Here is an 18,117-nt window from a genome sequence, read left to right as displayed (position 1 = left end):
AGTAATTCCAGCTGTACTGCAAATCATTTCAGCAACAAGATTAGTGTTCAAACTAAGAAACATGTTAAACAATAAAATAAATGTTCTCAAACAGTTATGTAAGTTGGAGGTACTTACTTTAGTTTTATGATACTGGGATTTACAGTCACAACATTGGTTTTACTGCCAACATCTTTACTAACATTTCCTGTGATTGGGGGAAGGTTACACCTGAAATTTGAAAAAAAAAAAGTATTCTCAAAATGCAACTTATACAAAAAGCTCATACATATACATGCACACATATGTCACTGTCATTTCACTGGAGAAAATCAAGGCTGTTAAGGAGTTCTGAATTGATCCAATTACCATTTAAAACTTTAATAAGTACTCAACTCTTAATTGGCACTTCAACATTGCATGAAATATACAAATTTGATAAATGCTTTCAATATTAAGACCCTTAAACATATCAAAACGAGAAATGACAATTACCTTGCCTAGCTTCTGAAGAGTTCATAATCCTTTTGTTAAAATTATTATTTCTATTGATTATATTCCCACAAGGGTTGATCATCAATTTACAGATTTTTAAGAAAAATTGAGGCATTGCAATTAAGGTGACAGAGTCTGCCAGAAGCAAAGACCATATTGAAAAAAAAACCCTTAAAATCTCCTGATTCCCACATGGATAGTTTTTCTAGCAAATTATGCTGTTAATAAATAAAACCCTAATGTTCCTATAATGATGTTTTCATATAAATGTTCTCTTTCTCTTTTGAGTACTAATTTGTTTTTAGTACTCAAAACAAATCAAGAATTGTAATTTTGAGTAATTATATTCCTTTCACAAAAAAGAGAAAGTTGGTTATGACTCCCCAAGTATTGTTTACAGAATTTCAAGTAGACCATTTCTTTAAAGCTACATACAAAGGGAGCATCACTGAGTGGGTCCTAAGGAAAGCTGTTTCAAGTTGACATGTTCTGCAGGGACTGAGGTTGAAACAGCATTCCACACTCTATGAAACATAAAATCAAATGGACCATGTACATCTCTCACTGGTAAAAAAAATATGTCAGAAAATAATTAGATACGGCACCTTGCAAAAAATAAAGATCAATCACAGATAATACAGAAATGCCCTCATTAATGGACATCCTGTAATAACTAATCTACTTTCTAATACAGTCCCATATGCTTTTTAAAATCAAAGGTGATTTCCAATAGAGTATCATAGGAGACTCCAAGGGGAAATACGGAGTGTCGTATACATACAGTGGTAGTTGGTAAAACCATTCATCACCTCTGTTGGTTCCTTCCCCACTTAACTAGTAGTTCCCAAACTTTTGAAATGAAAAGCAAACAATAATAAGCAGTCTCCAGACTATTATAAATCTCTGAACATGTATATCCAAAATGACTACACGCTTAACATTTAAATCAATTTCAATGCCCATGACCACATCTAAGCCCTCATTTGGCCTTTCAGCCTGGAAGACTCACTTCACAGGGAACTCTGTCTCAGAAACAGCCCTGGCAGCAAAAGTAGGATCTAGAACAGGCACGCTTACTGTAGAGTTCAAAAGAAGTAGCTGCTGAGATGTTTGTTTTTCTTTTTTAAACCTCAACTTGTATTTTGTGTAGTAAGGTAAAATGGATGGGTAGCTGTTATATTCCCCACAGATGGTTTGAGAGGTTTAAGTCTATAAAAAGTCTATTACAAGAAGAATTATTTAGCTTCATTATGGCTGTTTCATAGCGAGTGCTTTAACTCAATGGCTAAATCATTCAGGTATCGGTCATTTTAACACGAATCATGAGGAGCACGTTCAATGACCTGCTGGACTGTCGGGTCTATTGTTCTGTCATTACCTGTAGCATTGAAAACTTAAAATGAGATTCAAGTAAAGCAGTGGGATGGGGGAAGGGAGCTACTGACTGAAAATCCTGCCTTTTTAGTTGCTAAAAAAGGGCAGCATTACATCAATAAGGATCAAAGGCTCTCCTCTGATGTATGAAATCAGTGCCCCTGAAATAGGAAGAAACAGATTTCGACTTACTTTTTAAAAAGGTGCATTTCAATTGAAATCCATCCTCACAGGGATGAATCATCTTTCCATCATATTCTGAAAGTGCAGAAACTCTGAGCCTTGGCTTATCAGCACAGGCTCACGGAGAAACCGCTTTTGCTTCTGTTTGCAAGTTAGCTGCTACTGAGATACAAACACTTTAAAAGATCAGAATTTAGAAGCTCCACAATTTCTTTTTTCAATTTCAAGCCAGAAGACTAAACAATGATGTCGCATGGCAACACAGTGCTTAGGTCAGCATTTTCTTGAGTATTATCTGAGAACAAAAGTTTCTTGAAATGCTCTGTATGCACACACACACACACACACACACACACACTTTTTTTTCTTTTTTCCAGGTGAACCTGGGAAATGTTCTCCAGAGTCCTTCTGAGGGAGCCATGGTATCAATACACTGAAGGCTCTGACAAGTCCTGCAGTGAAGACCCTCTTTCACCATGATTTCAAGCAGAGTTTCTGCAAGTGCATAGCACCGTTTTATCCTTCTGGTATTAACATTCTGAGGAACTCGTGATCCATTTAACACTTCAGGAAATGCTACCTAGATAATTTGTAGACTTAAGCAACACAGCTCAAAGGTCAAAATTTACATGGAGTAGCTTTACAGCATCCCTTTAAAATATCCAAATGACCTTTGGTTTCAAGGAAACCAACCAATCTGACAGCTCTTACCTAAAAACAAAGTCGGATTTGTCTATTTCAGCTCCGCAAAGAGACTTATTCAGAATTCCCCCGTTTCCAACCACTGCACACTCATTGTAGGGGTACTCCATGAAAGGCTGAGACTAGCAGGAGAAAGTGAAAAACTATCACGAAATATCTCTAGTTTCAGAATCATAAACATCATCAGCTTAATTCGAGCAGCTTAAGTTTTTATCCATGCTAAGGAAAGAACAGCAAGGAAAGAAAACAGAGGTAGTGAAGCTACAGCATGTTGATCAGCCTATGACATAATAGAAAAATCCTGTAAACCTGCATTTCATTTCTCTTGAGAGGAATATCCAATGTATCATATACACTACAGTGTAATAATCTAAAATATAATACATTTGTTTATAAAATGTAACTCAATGTATCTTACATCACATAATTCAGCACATAACATTAGACCAGGCAAAATCCCACATTGGGCCTTTCCAACAAACAGGAAAGTTTGCAGCAAAATAGAGGAAATAAAGCAATTAGAAAGTATCACGAAATCCTCTCTTCTTGGGCATAAAATTAATAGCTAATTTAGTGGAAGTTCCCTATGCTTCTTAAACAGACCTTCGGGTTCAGTGATGACATGAGATTTATGCCTGACGTCTCTGCAAATGACCAGCCCCGGTGCTGCCGGGACACCTACTAACTCTGTGCTGACATATTTCAAATGAATTTCCAAGGCCCGAATCTTTTATATTTTCTCCAAGGACCCGACTTGTCTACCCCAGAAGATTTCCCCCTTTTCCCAAGTCTTTCCTGGTCTGAAACATAACTTCTCCATTCAACAGTGCACTTCTTTGCCGGTCACTTTCCCTGAAGTCATGCCATGACCCTGAGCAGCACCAAGGGGGCCCAGCTCAGACTCCACTGTGACATTGTCCTGATTCACCTCTTTTGTCTTTAGAATTTGAGGGGAGGTCCTCAAGGGCAGAGAGTGTGTTTATGACTTCTAGCTTCCCCTCATCTTTCACCATAGACCCTGCATGTTGTGACGCAGTGATGTTTCAGTAATGCTTGCTGGCCCAATGGCCTGCCCTGGAAAAAACCTCCAGTGCTGAGCTGGGACCCACTTGGACCAGGTTGTAGAGCCAACTAGGAAATATTCAGGAAATTTGTGAACTGCTGTGAAGCCACTGGTAAATGCGAATCGGCCACACGGGGGGTATGTACACCACTAAAACTGGCCCACGCTACGAATCAGGGCAGCCTACTGCCCAGAGCCAGTTTACCAGCACCAATGGCAACACCTCAGCGCCAGTGTGGTTCTGAGAAGCCCACAGGACTCCCGAATCCCTGTGACCGTCAGGTGCTCCTTAGGCTCCACCTGGGAGATGCCAACAAGCAGAGAGAGCATGTCTAGGTTTGTCTCTAACAATTAAGAATCATTTTTGTGCTTATTATACGAGAGACGCTGTTCCAAGGGCCTGACTTATTAACACATGTGATCCTTCTGAGCATTTTACAGACGGGAAATAAAAGCATGGGTTTAAGTAATGGCTAGCAAGTGTCAGAGCTGGGGTTCAAACCCCTGAAAGAGGTCGCGCTCTTCTTATCACATTCCCCAGCTTCTCACATTCAATGAATACAATGTTATTTTAATTATGTAGCATAGTTCTCTTTGTATCTGCAATGCCTGAAGTTAATGGTTCCCAAATACCTCAGGTGATTTCAACTCTGCTGGACTTCTAGCTTAAGAGGTCTTCAACCCGTGTTTACTAAATGGTGTCCTGATAAATCCTGAATTTTACAGACTGGATAGAATACAAATATACTCTTACGGGTATACGACAGAAAAGATGACTGAAGGAAACATGTCTTCAATTCAGCACTCAAAATAACACAAGTTTTCTCTGGTTTCTTGGTCAACTGGGGGGAAAAAGCCCATATGCCTGGGGATCTCATATTCAGTAAGAGTAACCTCTGAGTTACAAACTCCAATGTTTCCTAAAATAAAGCTCCTAAGAAAGTGGAAAACCTGTGCTATGTTGAGCAAGGCCTGCTCATTTCTCCCTCTGGTCGAAAACCAACTTTGTTTTCTTTCAAGTATCTTAGCAAAGTGTTTGGAGGAAATGACTTCAGGACATTCATCAAAAGTATCTATTGTGATCTGCGTGCCCCCCAGTTTTCTAGCAGAACAGAACAGGGAGGGTGGGGACGCAGGAAGCAGGGCGGGAAGGAGGCCAGCTCCCTTAGCTGCCTCCTCCACAGAGAGGGAGTGTTGAAGCAACACAGAAAAGTGGCCTTGTTTTGCAACTGTTACTGTACTGACTTCAGAACTACCTCCCCGCAGACCCCCCTGCCCCAATTTTGAAAAATCAGTGCAAATTTGGGAAATGGATGCTGTTGGTAATTGCATACAGAATTACCAAGCCCAGGTTATTCTTTTCAAGGTGCCAATTAGAAGCCAAAAAATCCCTCCTGCTCTGTTCTGGTTAGTCTAAAGCAAGGAAAACACTAGAAAAAAATTGCAAGGCTGAAAGAGTTGCTCATTGCGAAACTCTCCCAGGTCTTCTTTGATTAGGAATATAAATATTCTGTACTTATTATCTTTTTGATTATTGGTAATTTCAACGCATCATGAGGGCATTTTTAGAATGCTTTATGGGTGATTTTTGGTCCCCCTTTCCTTCCAGAAAATTTGTAATATTTTTCTCTATCATTTTCTATTCATTTTTCAATCATTCCCAGCCATTTAGTGTTCCTTTGAATTATAATAGTCAAAGAAAAACTGGAACAACTTACATGACCAATAAATTAGTTGAAAGAAGTCAAAGGTCCAACAAAAGGGAATTAATTGCAAGAACTGAATATTCTACGGTTGGTAAACTGCATATATAAGGTCATCCCGTTTTGACCATACTGACTTAGCTTAATTGCTTTTAATCAAATCATGAAAAGATGACCGAGAGTGTATGTTTATAAGCGATGGGATGTTCTTCATGACAAAAATTCTCCCCAAGTTTGGATTTATATAAAATAAGTTTCTTCTTGTAATGACACTATCATTACTCATTAGTTTATTTAATGAATGTGTAATGAATGCATATATGCACCGGGGAATGTTCTGGAGCTTGGGATACATCAATGAACATACCACACAGAAATCCTTGAATGTGTGGTTATGTTCACTGACCACAAATTCTTTTTTTTTTTTTTAAGATTTATTTATTTATTTTAGAGAGGGAGAGCACAGGAAGAGAGAGAGAGAATCTGAAGCCGACTCCTCCCTGAGCGTGGAGCCCGATGTGGGGCTCGATCTCACGACCCTGAGATCACGACCTGAGTTGAAACCAAAGTCGGATGCTTAACCGACTGCACCACCCAGGCGCTCCCACTCACCACAAATTCTTAACATCTTTACTTCCCAAAGATTAGCCACATAAACCCATGGTTCTTTGTGAAGGAATTGATTCAGTCACCAAAACTGACAACTGGAAGGATCTTATTCCAGGTGAAAAATGGTCCTCTTCCCAAGCCCCAGTAACTACTATGTAGAAAGCCCAAGGAGCTCATCTCATGCAAGGATGAGTCATGAAGACTCAAGGACTCAGAGAGCTTATCACGTAAGATACAAATACCATTCCCTGCAGAGCCACTTGCATTCAAAATTGCCTTTTTAAAATGGACCCCTATCACCATCGTTCACATCAGAACAACATATGGTATTTTAATTCTAAGTTAACGCCTCCATTAGTATAAGTTACAACATAACGTGGGAGAAAAGTCACCTGGAACGGTGACACAAATAAGCCACAACAAATCTTTACTCACCACTGGAAACATATTAAAAATGTTCTCTCTAATTAGGATTTCGTTTTTGCTTTCCACCTCATAACTCATGTTGGTCCCAGCTGGAGTGTTATTCTGAGAAACAATGAAGTTTTGAGCAGCATCACAACAGGACGCAAGTTTTGCTCTGTGAAGGGTAAGAATAAAAGTGAACCACGGAACGAGCTTAAGAAACCAGAAATAGAGGCTACAGTGGAAAATGCAAGAGGATTTTGCCATATTGACTTTCAGAAAGAAGAGAAATGGTTCGCAAAGATGACATTTTTATCTCTTGCCACCCTGACTGGACTGGATGGTGGAATGATAACCCAGCAGGATCAAAGAGCGGAGAATGTGAAACATACTTACGCTCAGGGAGGGACCCTCTCACCGACAGAAAACACTGAACATAATGGTTCACACATAAAAATGTCCTCCTAATGATAATGTTGTAACATTAAAGAGAAAAATGACAGGATATACTGCATTATTTTATAATAATTATAAAGTAGAGAAACTAAATTAAGAACAGTGCTACAAATTGTCACCAAAGCAACATGTAGTCATTTACTAGGGGACAAGTCCAATGAAAAGAAGACTCATTCAATACAGTGATCCGTCTCTAGCTTTACTGATATAATTCACGAGCACAAATTATTTATATGTAAGGTGTTCAACTTCACATTTTGCTGTGTTTATACATTGTGGAATAATCAGCAGCACAATCAAGCTAATTGACATATCCAACACCTCACATAATTTCCACTGTTTTCTTTTCTTTTCATTTGTGTGTGTGTGTGTGGGGGGGTGTTGTGTGGTGAGAATATTGATATTTACCCCTTTAGCAAATTTCAAGTATACAATATAGTATTGCTATCTACCCTCACACTGCTGTAAATTAACACAGGGAATTTCTGAGTGAAGTGAATTTAGAGTTGCCATTCCTTACAGAAAGAATGTAATTTAGTATCAAGCACTGTTTCAAAACTCTTACTGTGGAGTGAAACATTATTAATAGAGCGTAGACCCAGGTAGGTCCTTCCAGGGATCATCAAGGCTCGCCCCAACCACTGACGGGTCAATCTAGATCCACTCCGAATTTCTATTTTGTTTACATAATTCTCCAGGGACGCCGAATCCACAGCATCACTTCATAATTATTCCAGAGTTTAATCAACCTTGAAGTCAAGAGATCCTTCCATTTGCACAACTCAGCTATCTCTTAACTTAAATCCATTTCCCTTGTTCGTTTTTCATAGAATCTCTCCATAAGAATCCTTCATGTAATTGAAAATGGTAATAATCAAGGGGGAACGTGAACCTTATCAATCTGGAAGCATTGAGAAAAGTTCCTCTTCTCTCAGATTTTCCTCCTAAGACCAATTTTTCATTATTTTAGTCATCTTGTTCCACTTTAAACCTTTACTTATTTCTCCATAAAACTTAAAAATACCTATCAAACAGACTTTTAACTACAGAGAACAGAAGTTTGCTGGAAGGGAGGTGGGTGGGGGGATGGGTTAAATGGGTGATAGGGATTAAGGGGGGCACTTGTGATGAGCACTGGGTATTGTAAGTGGTAAATCACAAAATTCTTCTACTGAAACTAATATTACACTATATGTTAACTAACTGGAATTTAAATAAAAACTTAAAAAAGAAAAAAAAATATGTACCAAAGCTGGATCCAATTGTAGCACAAAGGACAGTGAATATTCAGTGAACATGGCTGACATGCTCGTTGCTGACATCCTAGATTCATAACTGGTCCTTCCCCATTTATTGGTTTTGGTCCTGACCTTGTTTGTACAAGTTCCTACTGAATTTCGTCTTTCTGAAAAAATACAACGCTCTAATCTCTCACGGTCATTTTGAATTATAGTCCAGTCTTCCCGAATTTCAATAATTCTCAGGGCATGAAAAGTCAGTGCTGTGATGTTATTTGTACCCTAAAATCAATATTTTCAACAATACTTATCAGTTAATTTATATCATTAAAATAGTACATTCTTCTTAATTGAATTCTATCACCTGCTTATTATCCCTCTTTGGATTTCAGAACCTACCGTGTCTTAAAGACAGTTCATGGAGATTCACAAAAGGAAAAATTGAAAATGGAATGACATGTAGTCAAAAACATGATACTAAGTAGTTTTTTAATTACAAATTTATCTCATAACAATTCAATGTGGCATATTTCAAATTCAGAAATCCTTATGTGTTTATCATTTTAAATGTCTCTTTTATGCAACACTTTGAACAAAGGTAATGGAATATATTCTCATTTACCTTTGACAAGTAGCTTGATTTCTCTAAGGGTATTCAGTATTTAAAAGACTATTGCATCACCAAAAAACACTAACTGCTGTGCCCTTTGTGTTTTTTTATATTACTAGTTTTTTATATTACTAATTTTTTCTGAAATTACATTCTTAACATTGTATTATAACATTTCCAAACCTACAGGAAAATGCGAAGAATTGGACGAGTATTTGAATAACTAACTACCAGGTAGATCTTACCATTAACTTTTTACATTTGCCTTACTGTGCGTCCATCAATCCATTTTTGTTGTGGTGGTGATTACAATTCAAGGTCAATACATAGATCAGTACACTTCAGTCCTGAACACCTCAACATGTATATCATCATTTTGTTTATACTTTTGGGTAGAATTTACATAAAATAAAATCATAAGCACATTTGAGGAGTTTTGAAAAAATGTACATACCCTTGTACTCCAATCTCCTATCAAGATACATACAGAATACTGCCAACCGCCTAGAGAATTCTCTCATGTCCCTTCCTAGCCTGTCCCCAGCCCTCCCCTACCTCTAGACGAGCATTTTTGTGATTAGTTTTTATCAAAGATTATCTTTGCCTGTTCTAGAATCCACATAAACAGAATCCTATAGTATGTATGCTTTTGTGTAAGACAACTTTCTCTCAGCATAAATGCTCTTACGATTCATCTGTGCTGCTGTGTGTATCAGTAGTCCACTCTTTTTCATTGCTGAGTAGTACTCCACTGTATGCATGTGTCAGAATTGGTTTAGACTGGGCGCCTGGGTGGCATAGCAGTTAAGCGTCTGCCTTCGGCTCAGGGCGTGATCCCAGCGTTATGGGATCGAGCCCCACATCAGGCTCCTCCGCTATGAGCCTGCTTCTTCCTCTCCCACTCCCCCTGCCTGTGTTCCCTCTCTCGCTGGCTGTCTCTATCTCTGTCAAATAAATAAATAAAATCTTAAAAAAAAAAAAGAATTGGTTTAGACATTGCCTTTGCACTTAAAAAAAAATCACTATCAAAAATCAATGTGAAACACCTTATCACTCATAATAGCCTCCCAGGAAAAATATCAGAATAATTATCCAACGGACTTTTTAAGGCTTTATATTCAGTGGCATAATTACAAATTTATGTTGTCACTTCCCAGCTCATCCATGTGGTAGACACCCCTGTAACAGCCAGTGTCTGTATCAAGCTGAGGTGCTTAATACAAACAGAACAAAATGGAATTTTATCTCTGGTATCCCATTTCCCATCATCCCTAAACAGAGTCGCTTCTGATCTTTGGTGACTCTAAAGTCAACTAGGTGTGTTCACAATAATGGGCACACAGAACACTTTCCCCCTTCTTGTGTAAAAAGAGCAGGAAACATTAAAATAAAAATGGACACTACTGGTATGTGATGGTTAACTTTACATGTCAATTTGGGCCAAGTTAATGCCAAGACAGCTGATAAAACACTATTTCTGGGTTTGTGAGGGTGTGTCCAGAAGAGATGAGCACTTGAATTGCTGGACCGAGTAAAGAAGGTCATCCTGTCCAGCGCAGGTGGGCATTGTCCAATCTGTTGATGGCCTAAGTACAAGAAAAGACGTGTGAAGGCAAATTGGCTCTCTGCTGGAGCTGGGACATCCAACTTGCCTTGTTGTTGGACACTGGTGCTCCTGGTTCTCAGATGTTCAGACTCAAATGAGAACTTACACTCCCACACCCTCTCCCCCAGTTCTTGGGCCCCTGTTACTTGGACTAGAACTCACACCATTGGGTTCTCTAGTTCTCAGGACTTCAGGTGTGGACTGGAATGACACCATCATCTTTCTTGGGTCTCCAATTTGCAGACAGCAGACAATGGGACTTCTCAGCTTCCGTAACTGTGTGAGCCAATCCCTCAAAATAAATCTCTTTCTATATCTCTAGATATATCCTATTGGTTCTGTTTCTCTAGAAAACCCCAATACAGATACTGGTACCAAGAAGGGGCGGGGAGTGCTGCTGCAACAAATATCTAAAAATGTACAAACGGTTAGGAACTGGATAGTGGGAAGACTTTTAAGGCTCATGCTAGAAAAGGCTTAGAGTTCCATGAACAGAATTTTAAAGGCGATTCTGTCAAGAGCTCAGGAAGAAAAGAGGAGAGCTGTAGACAAAGCTTCCATCTTCTTAGACAATAGCTAAGTAATCATAAGATAGATATATGGAAGTTACGCAAGGGCCATTCTGATGAGGTCTCAGATGGAAATGAGGAACATGTCACTATGAAAGGACAACGGAGAAAAGGCGATCCTTGTTATAAAGCGGCAAAGAACTTGGCTTTGAATTGTGTTTGAGCTCTAACATCTTGTGGAAGGTAGGGGCTGAAACTGGGTATTTAACTGAGGAGATTTCTAAGCAAAATATTGCGGGGGCAGCTTAGTTCCTCATGCCTGCTTATCGTAAATGCAAGAAGAGAGAGATGACTTGAAGACAGAATTATAGTCAAAAGGAAGCAGGACTTAAAGATCTGGAAAATTCTCAGCCCGTCCACATTGCAAAAAAAGAGAAAGCGTGTTCAGGAGAGAACAGTAAGAGTGTGGCCAAGCATCTGTTTGATAAGGAGATTAGTGTGGTTGTGAACCACAGACTTAATCAGCCACCCAGTAGGAAAACTACCAGTTGGAACTGAAGAGGAAGGAGACAGCAAGGAGCAAAGGAAGGCTGTTGGACTGAGATTTTACAGGATGGGACCATGGAGCTATTTGGCTGCAAACATGCACTGTTCTTCTAGATAAGTCAAGGATGAGCCCAAAGGTGATTCAGGCTATGAGGGATGTGTCCTTGGTTTCAAGAAGACTGCTTTCAATAGGCTAGATGGCCTCTGCTCAAAGCTGTGGGGGAGTGGGATCACTAGGGGACACAGTCCTTGCCCGCAGAGCATGGGGGCAGGACCCCACCCCAATGGGCCTGGAGGGCAGCACCCTGAGTGAGAGGATTATCTTGAGCTTGAGAGCTCATGATGTTTGTCTTGCTAAGTTTTGTACTTGCTTGGGACCTGTCATCCTCTCCTTTCCTAGTTCTCCCTCTTGGAATGGGAATGCCTATCCTATGTCTGTCCCACCAGAGTATTTAGGAAGCACTTGACTTGTCTGGTTTCACAGATTCACAGTTGGAGAGGAATTTTGCTTCAGGGTAAAATGTACCTCGAACTCATCCATATCTGATTTAGAGGATATTTAGAGGAGACTTTGGACTTTAGAGTTGATGTTGGAACTAGTAAAGACTTTGGGCGCTGTTGGGACAGAATGGATTCATTTTGCATATGAGAAGGACATGAATTTTGGGGGACTGTGGGCAGAATATCATGGATTAAACATTTGTGTTCTCTCTCAACTCCCGTGTAGACATACTAGCCACCTCCCCCCAACGTGATGGTGTTAGGATATGGGGCCTTTGGGAGGCGATGAGGGTTAAATGAGGTTATGATGGTGGAGCCCTTGTGATGGATGAGTGCCCGTCTAAGGGTCCTCGGAAAGCCTGCTTCCCCTCTCTGCGCTCTGCCACATGAGGACGCAGGAAGGCTCTCAGTGTGCAAGCAGGAAGAGAACCAGAACTCAACCTTGCTGGCACCCTGACCTCAGACTGCCAGCCTCCAGAACCAGGAGAAATAAATGTCTGCTGTTTACTAGCCACCTGGTCCATGGTACTTTGTTAGAACAGCCGAAACTGACTAAGACACTACAGAGCACGCTCTTACCAGGACACCTCCATTGTCTGTAATGTGTCGTTCCACATTCCGCAATAGTAAATAACCAGGTCAGCACGCACAAACCACACACGTGTAAAGCACCACACACGTCCCAGAGCATTTTCAGACCCATATGTCATCTGATTCCCATGGCCACCAGATTGCCGCAAAAGATGATTCCCATTTCAGAGATGAGAAAACTGGAGTTGAGAGAGGTTAAGTGACTTGACCAAGGCACCCAGGTTGTAAATGCCCCTGTCTTTTGACATTCAATTCTCTGCAATTTACACTAGAGTAGGTTGTAACTGGAGGGTAGTACTCTCATCTGAGCTTCTGCCTTCAGGATGCTTTCCATCACGGCACGACAACACAGTGCTTCCCACAATAATGTTGGTAGCACCTCACTGAAGACCCGCCCATTCACAACTCCAGGGCAGCAAGAAATTTACATATACATGCTTCAAACCTTACACGTAACTGAGGCGTTCAAGGCTCTTGTATTATGTGACATCCAGGGTCCCCCATGGGATCAAGGTCCAAGTGGTCCAAGCCAACGTGCCCCAGCGTCAAAGGGAAAAGAAAGCCCCGGCTTGATGATGATCTCACGCATGCTGTGTCGTACCTTCGGCAACTTCCTCCACGCAATCCAGTTTCCAAAAGCAAAGATACTCCCCTCTGTGCCCAGGAAAGAACCGGGTCACTTTGTACCACAGGAAGTTCCAGAACTGAAAAGAATTTACATACTTTCAAAAGTGCTTAACTCTCAAGAAGCAGGTTGGTCCTGACAGCATCGGGCTTAACACTTTTAGCCTTAACCTCTCAAGACGGTATCGGAAAATGTGCAAATCACCTTTGCATCACAGTTGGTCCAGCAGATACACTTCTGAGAAAGGGACTTTTCTTAAAATTGCAGAAATTCCTTTTTCTTTCACAGTGCAGGTACTGAGTGTCTCCCTGGAGTTTTATTGTTATTTTTTTGTTTGTTCATTTTGTTTTTCCTATTCGTTTCAGGTCTCGGGTCAAAATTCTTCTTCAGTTCTAACTGGGACGCTTCCTGGATTTCCATGAGATGTTAATGAGCGCCTCAGGCTGACCTTGCACGGGGCTCTAGAGTACTCTCTGAATACTAATAACCTAACTGCCCCAGCTCAGAGCTCGCTGGTTATCAAACTCCCCAAAACTCTTTAATAAGATGGGGGACAGGTAGGGTGAGACAGAGGGTACAGGCACTGTCTAAGTATTAATGAAGAGCTACCTTCCTCTGAGATTCATTCTCTAAGATTCTAATGAGGGTCTGAGGAAAAGGAGTTTTAAAACCTAAGTGCCTGCACAACTTCCAGAAACTTATTTGCCATCCTAATCGGTTCTCAAACAGTCACATTTCTTTTCCATCCCCCAAACCACAAGATGCTTGGGCCTGCCTCTTTCCTGTTGATGTCTCCCTTTTTTTGACCTTTCTTCTGTTCCTACCCTACCTCATATAATTCACTGATTGACCACTAATAACAATATCAAACATTTAGTGCATTCTCACTATGTGCTAAATGTTTCACATATAGTATCTCAGCAAGCCCTACAATAACCCGGCAAGACAGGTAGAGTTGATTCATTTTATAGTTGAGGACAGTCCAGGCTTATAAGAGGTAAGTAGGTCACATATCACGTATTCATTCCTATTTACTTAGCACCTACGTAGTTACTGAGATGCACTGTCTACACGCTGGTGAATAAAACCAACACAGTCTCTGTCTTCGTGGAGTATATGATCTAGGAAGGAAGGAATAAAAAAGCTTACAAGGGTACATTTGAAGGGTAGCAGGTTATGACACCTATCCCCAAACAGGCTGCCTTGAGCCGCAGACACTCGGCAAACAGCAAATGCAGGAGATTTTCTTTGAATTCCCCTTACGTGCCTGAAAGAGCTCAGCTGTCATAAATCCCCTGCTAGACAGTTCCACCAAGGAGGGAAGATAGATTCTTATCACAGGAGAGGAAGCTAGAAGTCAACACCACACTGTGCCATAACTTTGTCATCAACGATCACACCTCCCAACTAGTCTTCTAGGAGCTCTCACGTTTCCTCAAAATCATGTACTCTCCCCTAAGAGGCTTACCTCCCCCTGCTCCTTCCCCATGAGGACAGGATCTGGGCCTGAATTCTAAGTCACCTAGGGAGATACACAATTCTCCCTGGGTGTCTCGCATGGGGTCTACATGTCAATCAACATCTGTTTGTTTTTCTTGTTCATCTCTCTTGTATTACACACGTCTCAGCCAAGAACTCAGAATGGTAGAGGGGAAATCCTTTCTCCTCCCCTACAAATTAGAAAACAGTAAGTGGTAAAGCCAAGATTCAAACCTAGAATTCAAACCTTTATTATAAAGCCCACCTTTAGGCAATGGCCTACAAAGTGCAATGCTCCCAACAAAGGAATTGAGGGACATTAAGTAAGTAAAACGTGCTTGTTTGAACCGTCATATTTTACTAGCCAGTAAATTTCTCTAGAATCCTCAAGTTCATAATTGCAAGCACACTGTAAAAGAAGAAGTAGAGAGCACTACGGGATCAAAGGGCCTTTGATATCATGTAGCTGTTGATGTCACATGATGTGACATCCCGGCCCAGCCTTCACACACATTGTCATGCCCTAGTGACCACACTGGAGTCAGTGAGTCTGGGTGTTTGTGTGTGGGTCTGTGTGTGCAGCATTGAGATGTGGGGGCATAGGGAAGGTGGGAGAGAAAGAATAATTTGGTATGAGAGGTTCAGAATAAGTCATCCCTGGTCAGAGGCCTTTGAGGAATGAATAAGATTTACAGGATTTTTTTAATATATAGATTTATTTACTTGAGAGAGAGAGAGCGTGTGAGCAAAGAAAGGGCAGAGGGAGAGAGCGAGAGAAGCAGACTCCCTGCTGAGCACAGAACCTGACAAGGGGCTCCATCTAAGGACTCTAAGATCATGACCTGAGGCAAAATCGAAAGTCAGACACTTAACTTACTGAATCACCCAAGCACCCCTAAGATTTGCAGGTTTTGGACTTACTTGTGAGAACAGCAGTGTGTAGCAGCTTACTAAAATTCAAATGTGCTGTGAACAACATAATTACAAGAACCGTGGCTAGAAAAAGAGGGAGAGACGCACTGTACTCGTGATGCTCAAAACACACTCGGTGTGCCTGGGTCTGTTGTATAAGCTTTGCTTCAAAGGCACACTGAGAAGCCAGGGCCTGGCTGGAGGGAGCAGCCCTGCTGATGGAGGAACTGTAATTCATGACAGGTGAGAAACTAACAACATCCAGATTAAAGAAGGATAGATATGGGGGATTTAATAGGTGCCAATATTCTGTGGACTTAGAAGGAATCAGATTTAATTTGTTCAAGTGTATGATTCAGAATTAGGACCCATGCACAGAACAATCCAGCGCAGATTCACCAGGCACTCATCAGGCGACAGTCATGAGGATTATGATGGACAAACCATTATGTACAAACAGGAATAAGGCATGGATGGGCCCTGCCCTCTGGGACCTGACATGCATTAGGAGAGACAGACACCAAACAATAACTGGTATTTTGGTATCATTTCAATATCATACAGGTTGACAGAAGACGAGGTTATGAAAGGTGTACAGAGGAAGGCACTGAAGCTAAGCTGGGGGAAAGGGGAAGATGGCGTGAAGGTGTTAGTACAGTGCCCAGCACACAGGGAACACAGGGAACAGAGCTGTTTAATGAATGAATAAATCTGTGTGCGTGAGGACGGACAGCAGGGGCAGGAGGCCAGAGTGGGAGGCTGACTGGAGGTAACTGGGTGTCTATGACTACAGTTTGCTTAACTAGAGAGTAAAAGGGCCTCCCCCAAACAAGTGATTTTAGGGTGCAAAGGGTAGGGGTGGGATGGGGGAAGATGTGAGATCTACTTAATGGGTGAGAGAACATGGGTGAGGGACACACCAAGGTGGCCAGGAGACAAGACAGTGGCTCCACAAGAAATCGTGCCAAATTCAATGTCATGAAGATTTTCCCCTGTGTTCATCCAAGAATTTTATGGGTTTTGTCCTTAAGTTTAGGTCTTTGGTCCATTGTGTGTTAATTTTTTGTGTATGATGTGAGGAAAGGGTCCAACTTTTTTTCTATGCTCATGGATATTCAGGTTTTTTTCCATCATTTTTTGAACAGATTGTCCTTCCTCCATTGGATGGTCTTGGTACCCTTGTCCAAAATCACTTGGCCATATATATGAGGTTTATTTCGGGCTCTCTATTCTATTCTGTTTGTCTATATGGCTGCCCTTATACCCTGAACACAGTAAATGTGTTTTATACATTACATGTAATCCTCACAATATTCTTTTGAAGTAGAGATTCTTATTTTCATTTTATAATTGAGGAAACAACCTCAGAAAAATTAATTCCCCAAAGGAATCACAGCTAGTAAGTGGGAGACTGAGGATTGAAACCCATCTAATTCCAAACACTGGAAAGAAAATCAGTTCCTAGAAAGGCATTTCTCCCTGGGGAATTGATCCCAGACAGTTAATAGCACTGAAACCAAATAAACCGACAACTCTGCAGAGTTGGAAATCATGAAGAAATAAAAAATTAAAAAAAGACAGTGGTTCCATGACATGGTGTTCTTCTAGGTGTTCCTGAACTCTGTATGTTCCCACATGCAATTCCTTCATCTCACAAATATCTGTCAAGAGCATCCTGTGCTCCCAGCACCATGCTGGACCCTGGGAACAGGTCAAGGAATAAAAGAGACTCTGTCCCTTCCCTTGTCTTATGCTTGGGGATGGTACAGTTTAGAAGAGAGGCAGAAAATGGAAGAAGGGTTCCCAGCAAAGCAATAAAGGCAACGAACAGTTTGTCCACTATGTTCAAGAAGGAAAAACCCACCAAACCCCGGGAATCTCTTTTGTAGGAAGCATCACTGAACCACGTGGGAAGAAAATCCACAGGAGGTCGGAGGAGCAAAGAACAAGAGAAATACTGTATTCATAAGCTTCTAAATTTCTGAAGAAGAAAAAAAATTAACCCAGATAATATTTTTTAATTTTCAGTTTGTACATGATGGGTAACTGCAGAGGACAGGAGAAAGGCGAGAGAGAAAGCAAAGACCAAAACTGGAGGGAAACCAAGAAAACTAAACGAGACACACAGGGGTGCCCCAGTGGCGCAGTTGGTGAAGCGTCTGACTCTTGACTTTGGCTCTGATCATGATCTCAGGATCATGGGATCGAGCCCCACATCAGGCTCCATGCTGGGTGGGGAGTTTGCTTAAGATTCTCTCTCTCTCCCTCTGCCTCTGCCCCTCCCCCCACGTGCACCCTCCCTCTCTCTCTCTCTTAAATAAAAATAAAAGAGACATATTTAAGTGAAACAAAGAGGAAGAAAACCCCCAGAAAAGCAGAAGGGATGAGGACAGAGGTAAGAGACAGTCACACAAACAACCAGGATGGAAAGACCCATCAAATATCCAGAGAGAAATGCAAACATTGACATGATCTCACGGAAACACAGGCTTACGCAGACAGAACATTCGATGGAAAGAGCCGTAACACAG

The 18,117-nt window shown here is 41.1% G+C and overlaps 1 protein-coding gene across 1 annotated transcript in view; it reads right to left on the bottom strand.

Annotated features, from left to right (window-relative positions):
- The window catches only part of ST8SIA6 (ST8 alpha-N-acetyl-neuraminide alpha-2,8-sialyltransferase 6), a 133,461-nt gene that overhangs the window by 6,897 nt on the left and 108,447 nt on the right, over positions 1-18,117 (bottom strand). The window contains exons 5-7 of the mRNA XM_045787618.2: positions 6,544-6,688; positions 2,743-2,855; positions 118-210 (exon numbers count right to left, since the gene is read on the bottom strand). Of these exons, the coding sequence (XP_045643574.1) occupies positions 118-210; positions 2,743-2,855; positions 6,544-6,688 (351 nt within the window). The remainder of the gene's footprint in view (positions 1-117; positions 211-2,742; positions 2,856-6,543; positions 6,689-18,117) is intronic.

Source organism: Ursus americanus, chromosome 31 (assembly GCF_024610735.1).
Source record: "Ursus americanus isolate L20-20 chromosome 31, mUrsAme1.1.p, whole genome shotgun sequence".
In the NCBI taxonomy this organism is placed as follows: Eukaryota; Metazoa; Chordata; class Mammalia; order Carnivora; family Ursidae; genus Ursus; species Ursus americanus.
This window is presented reverse-complemented; position numbering and strand designations above follow the sequence as displayed.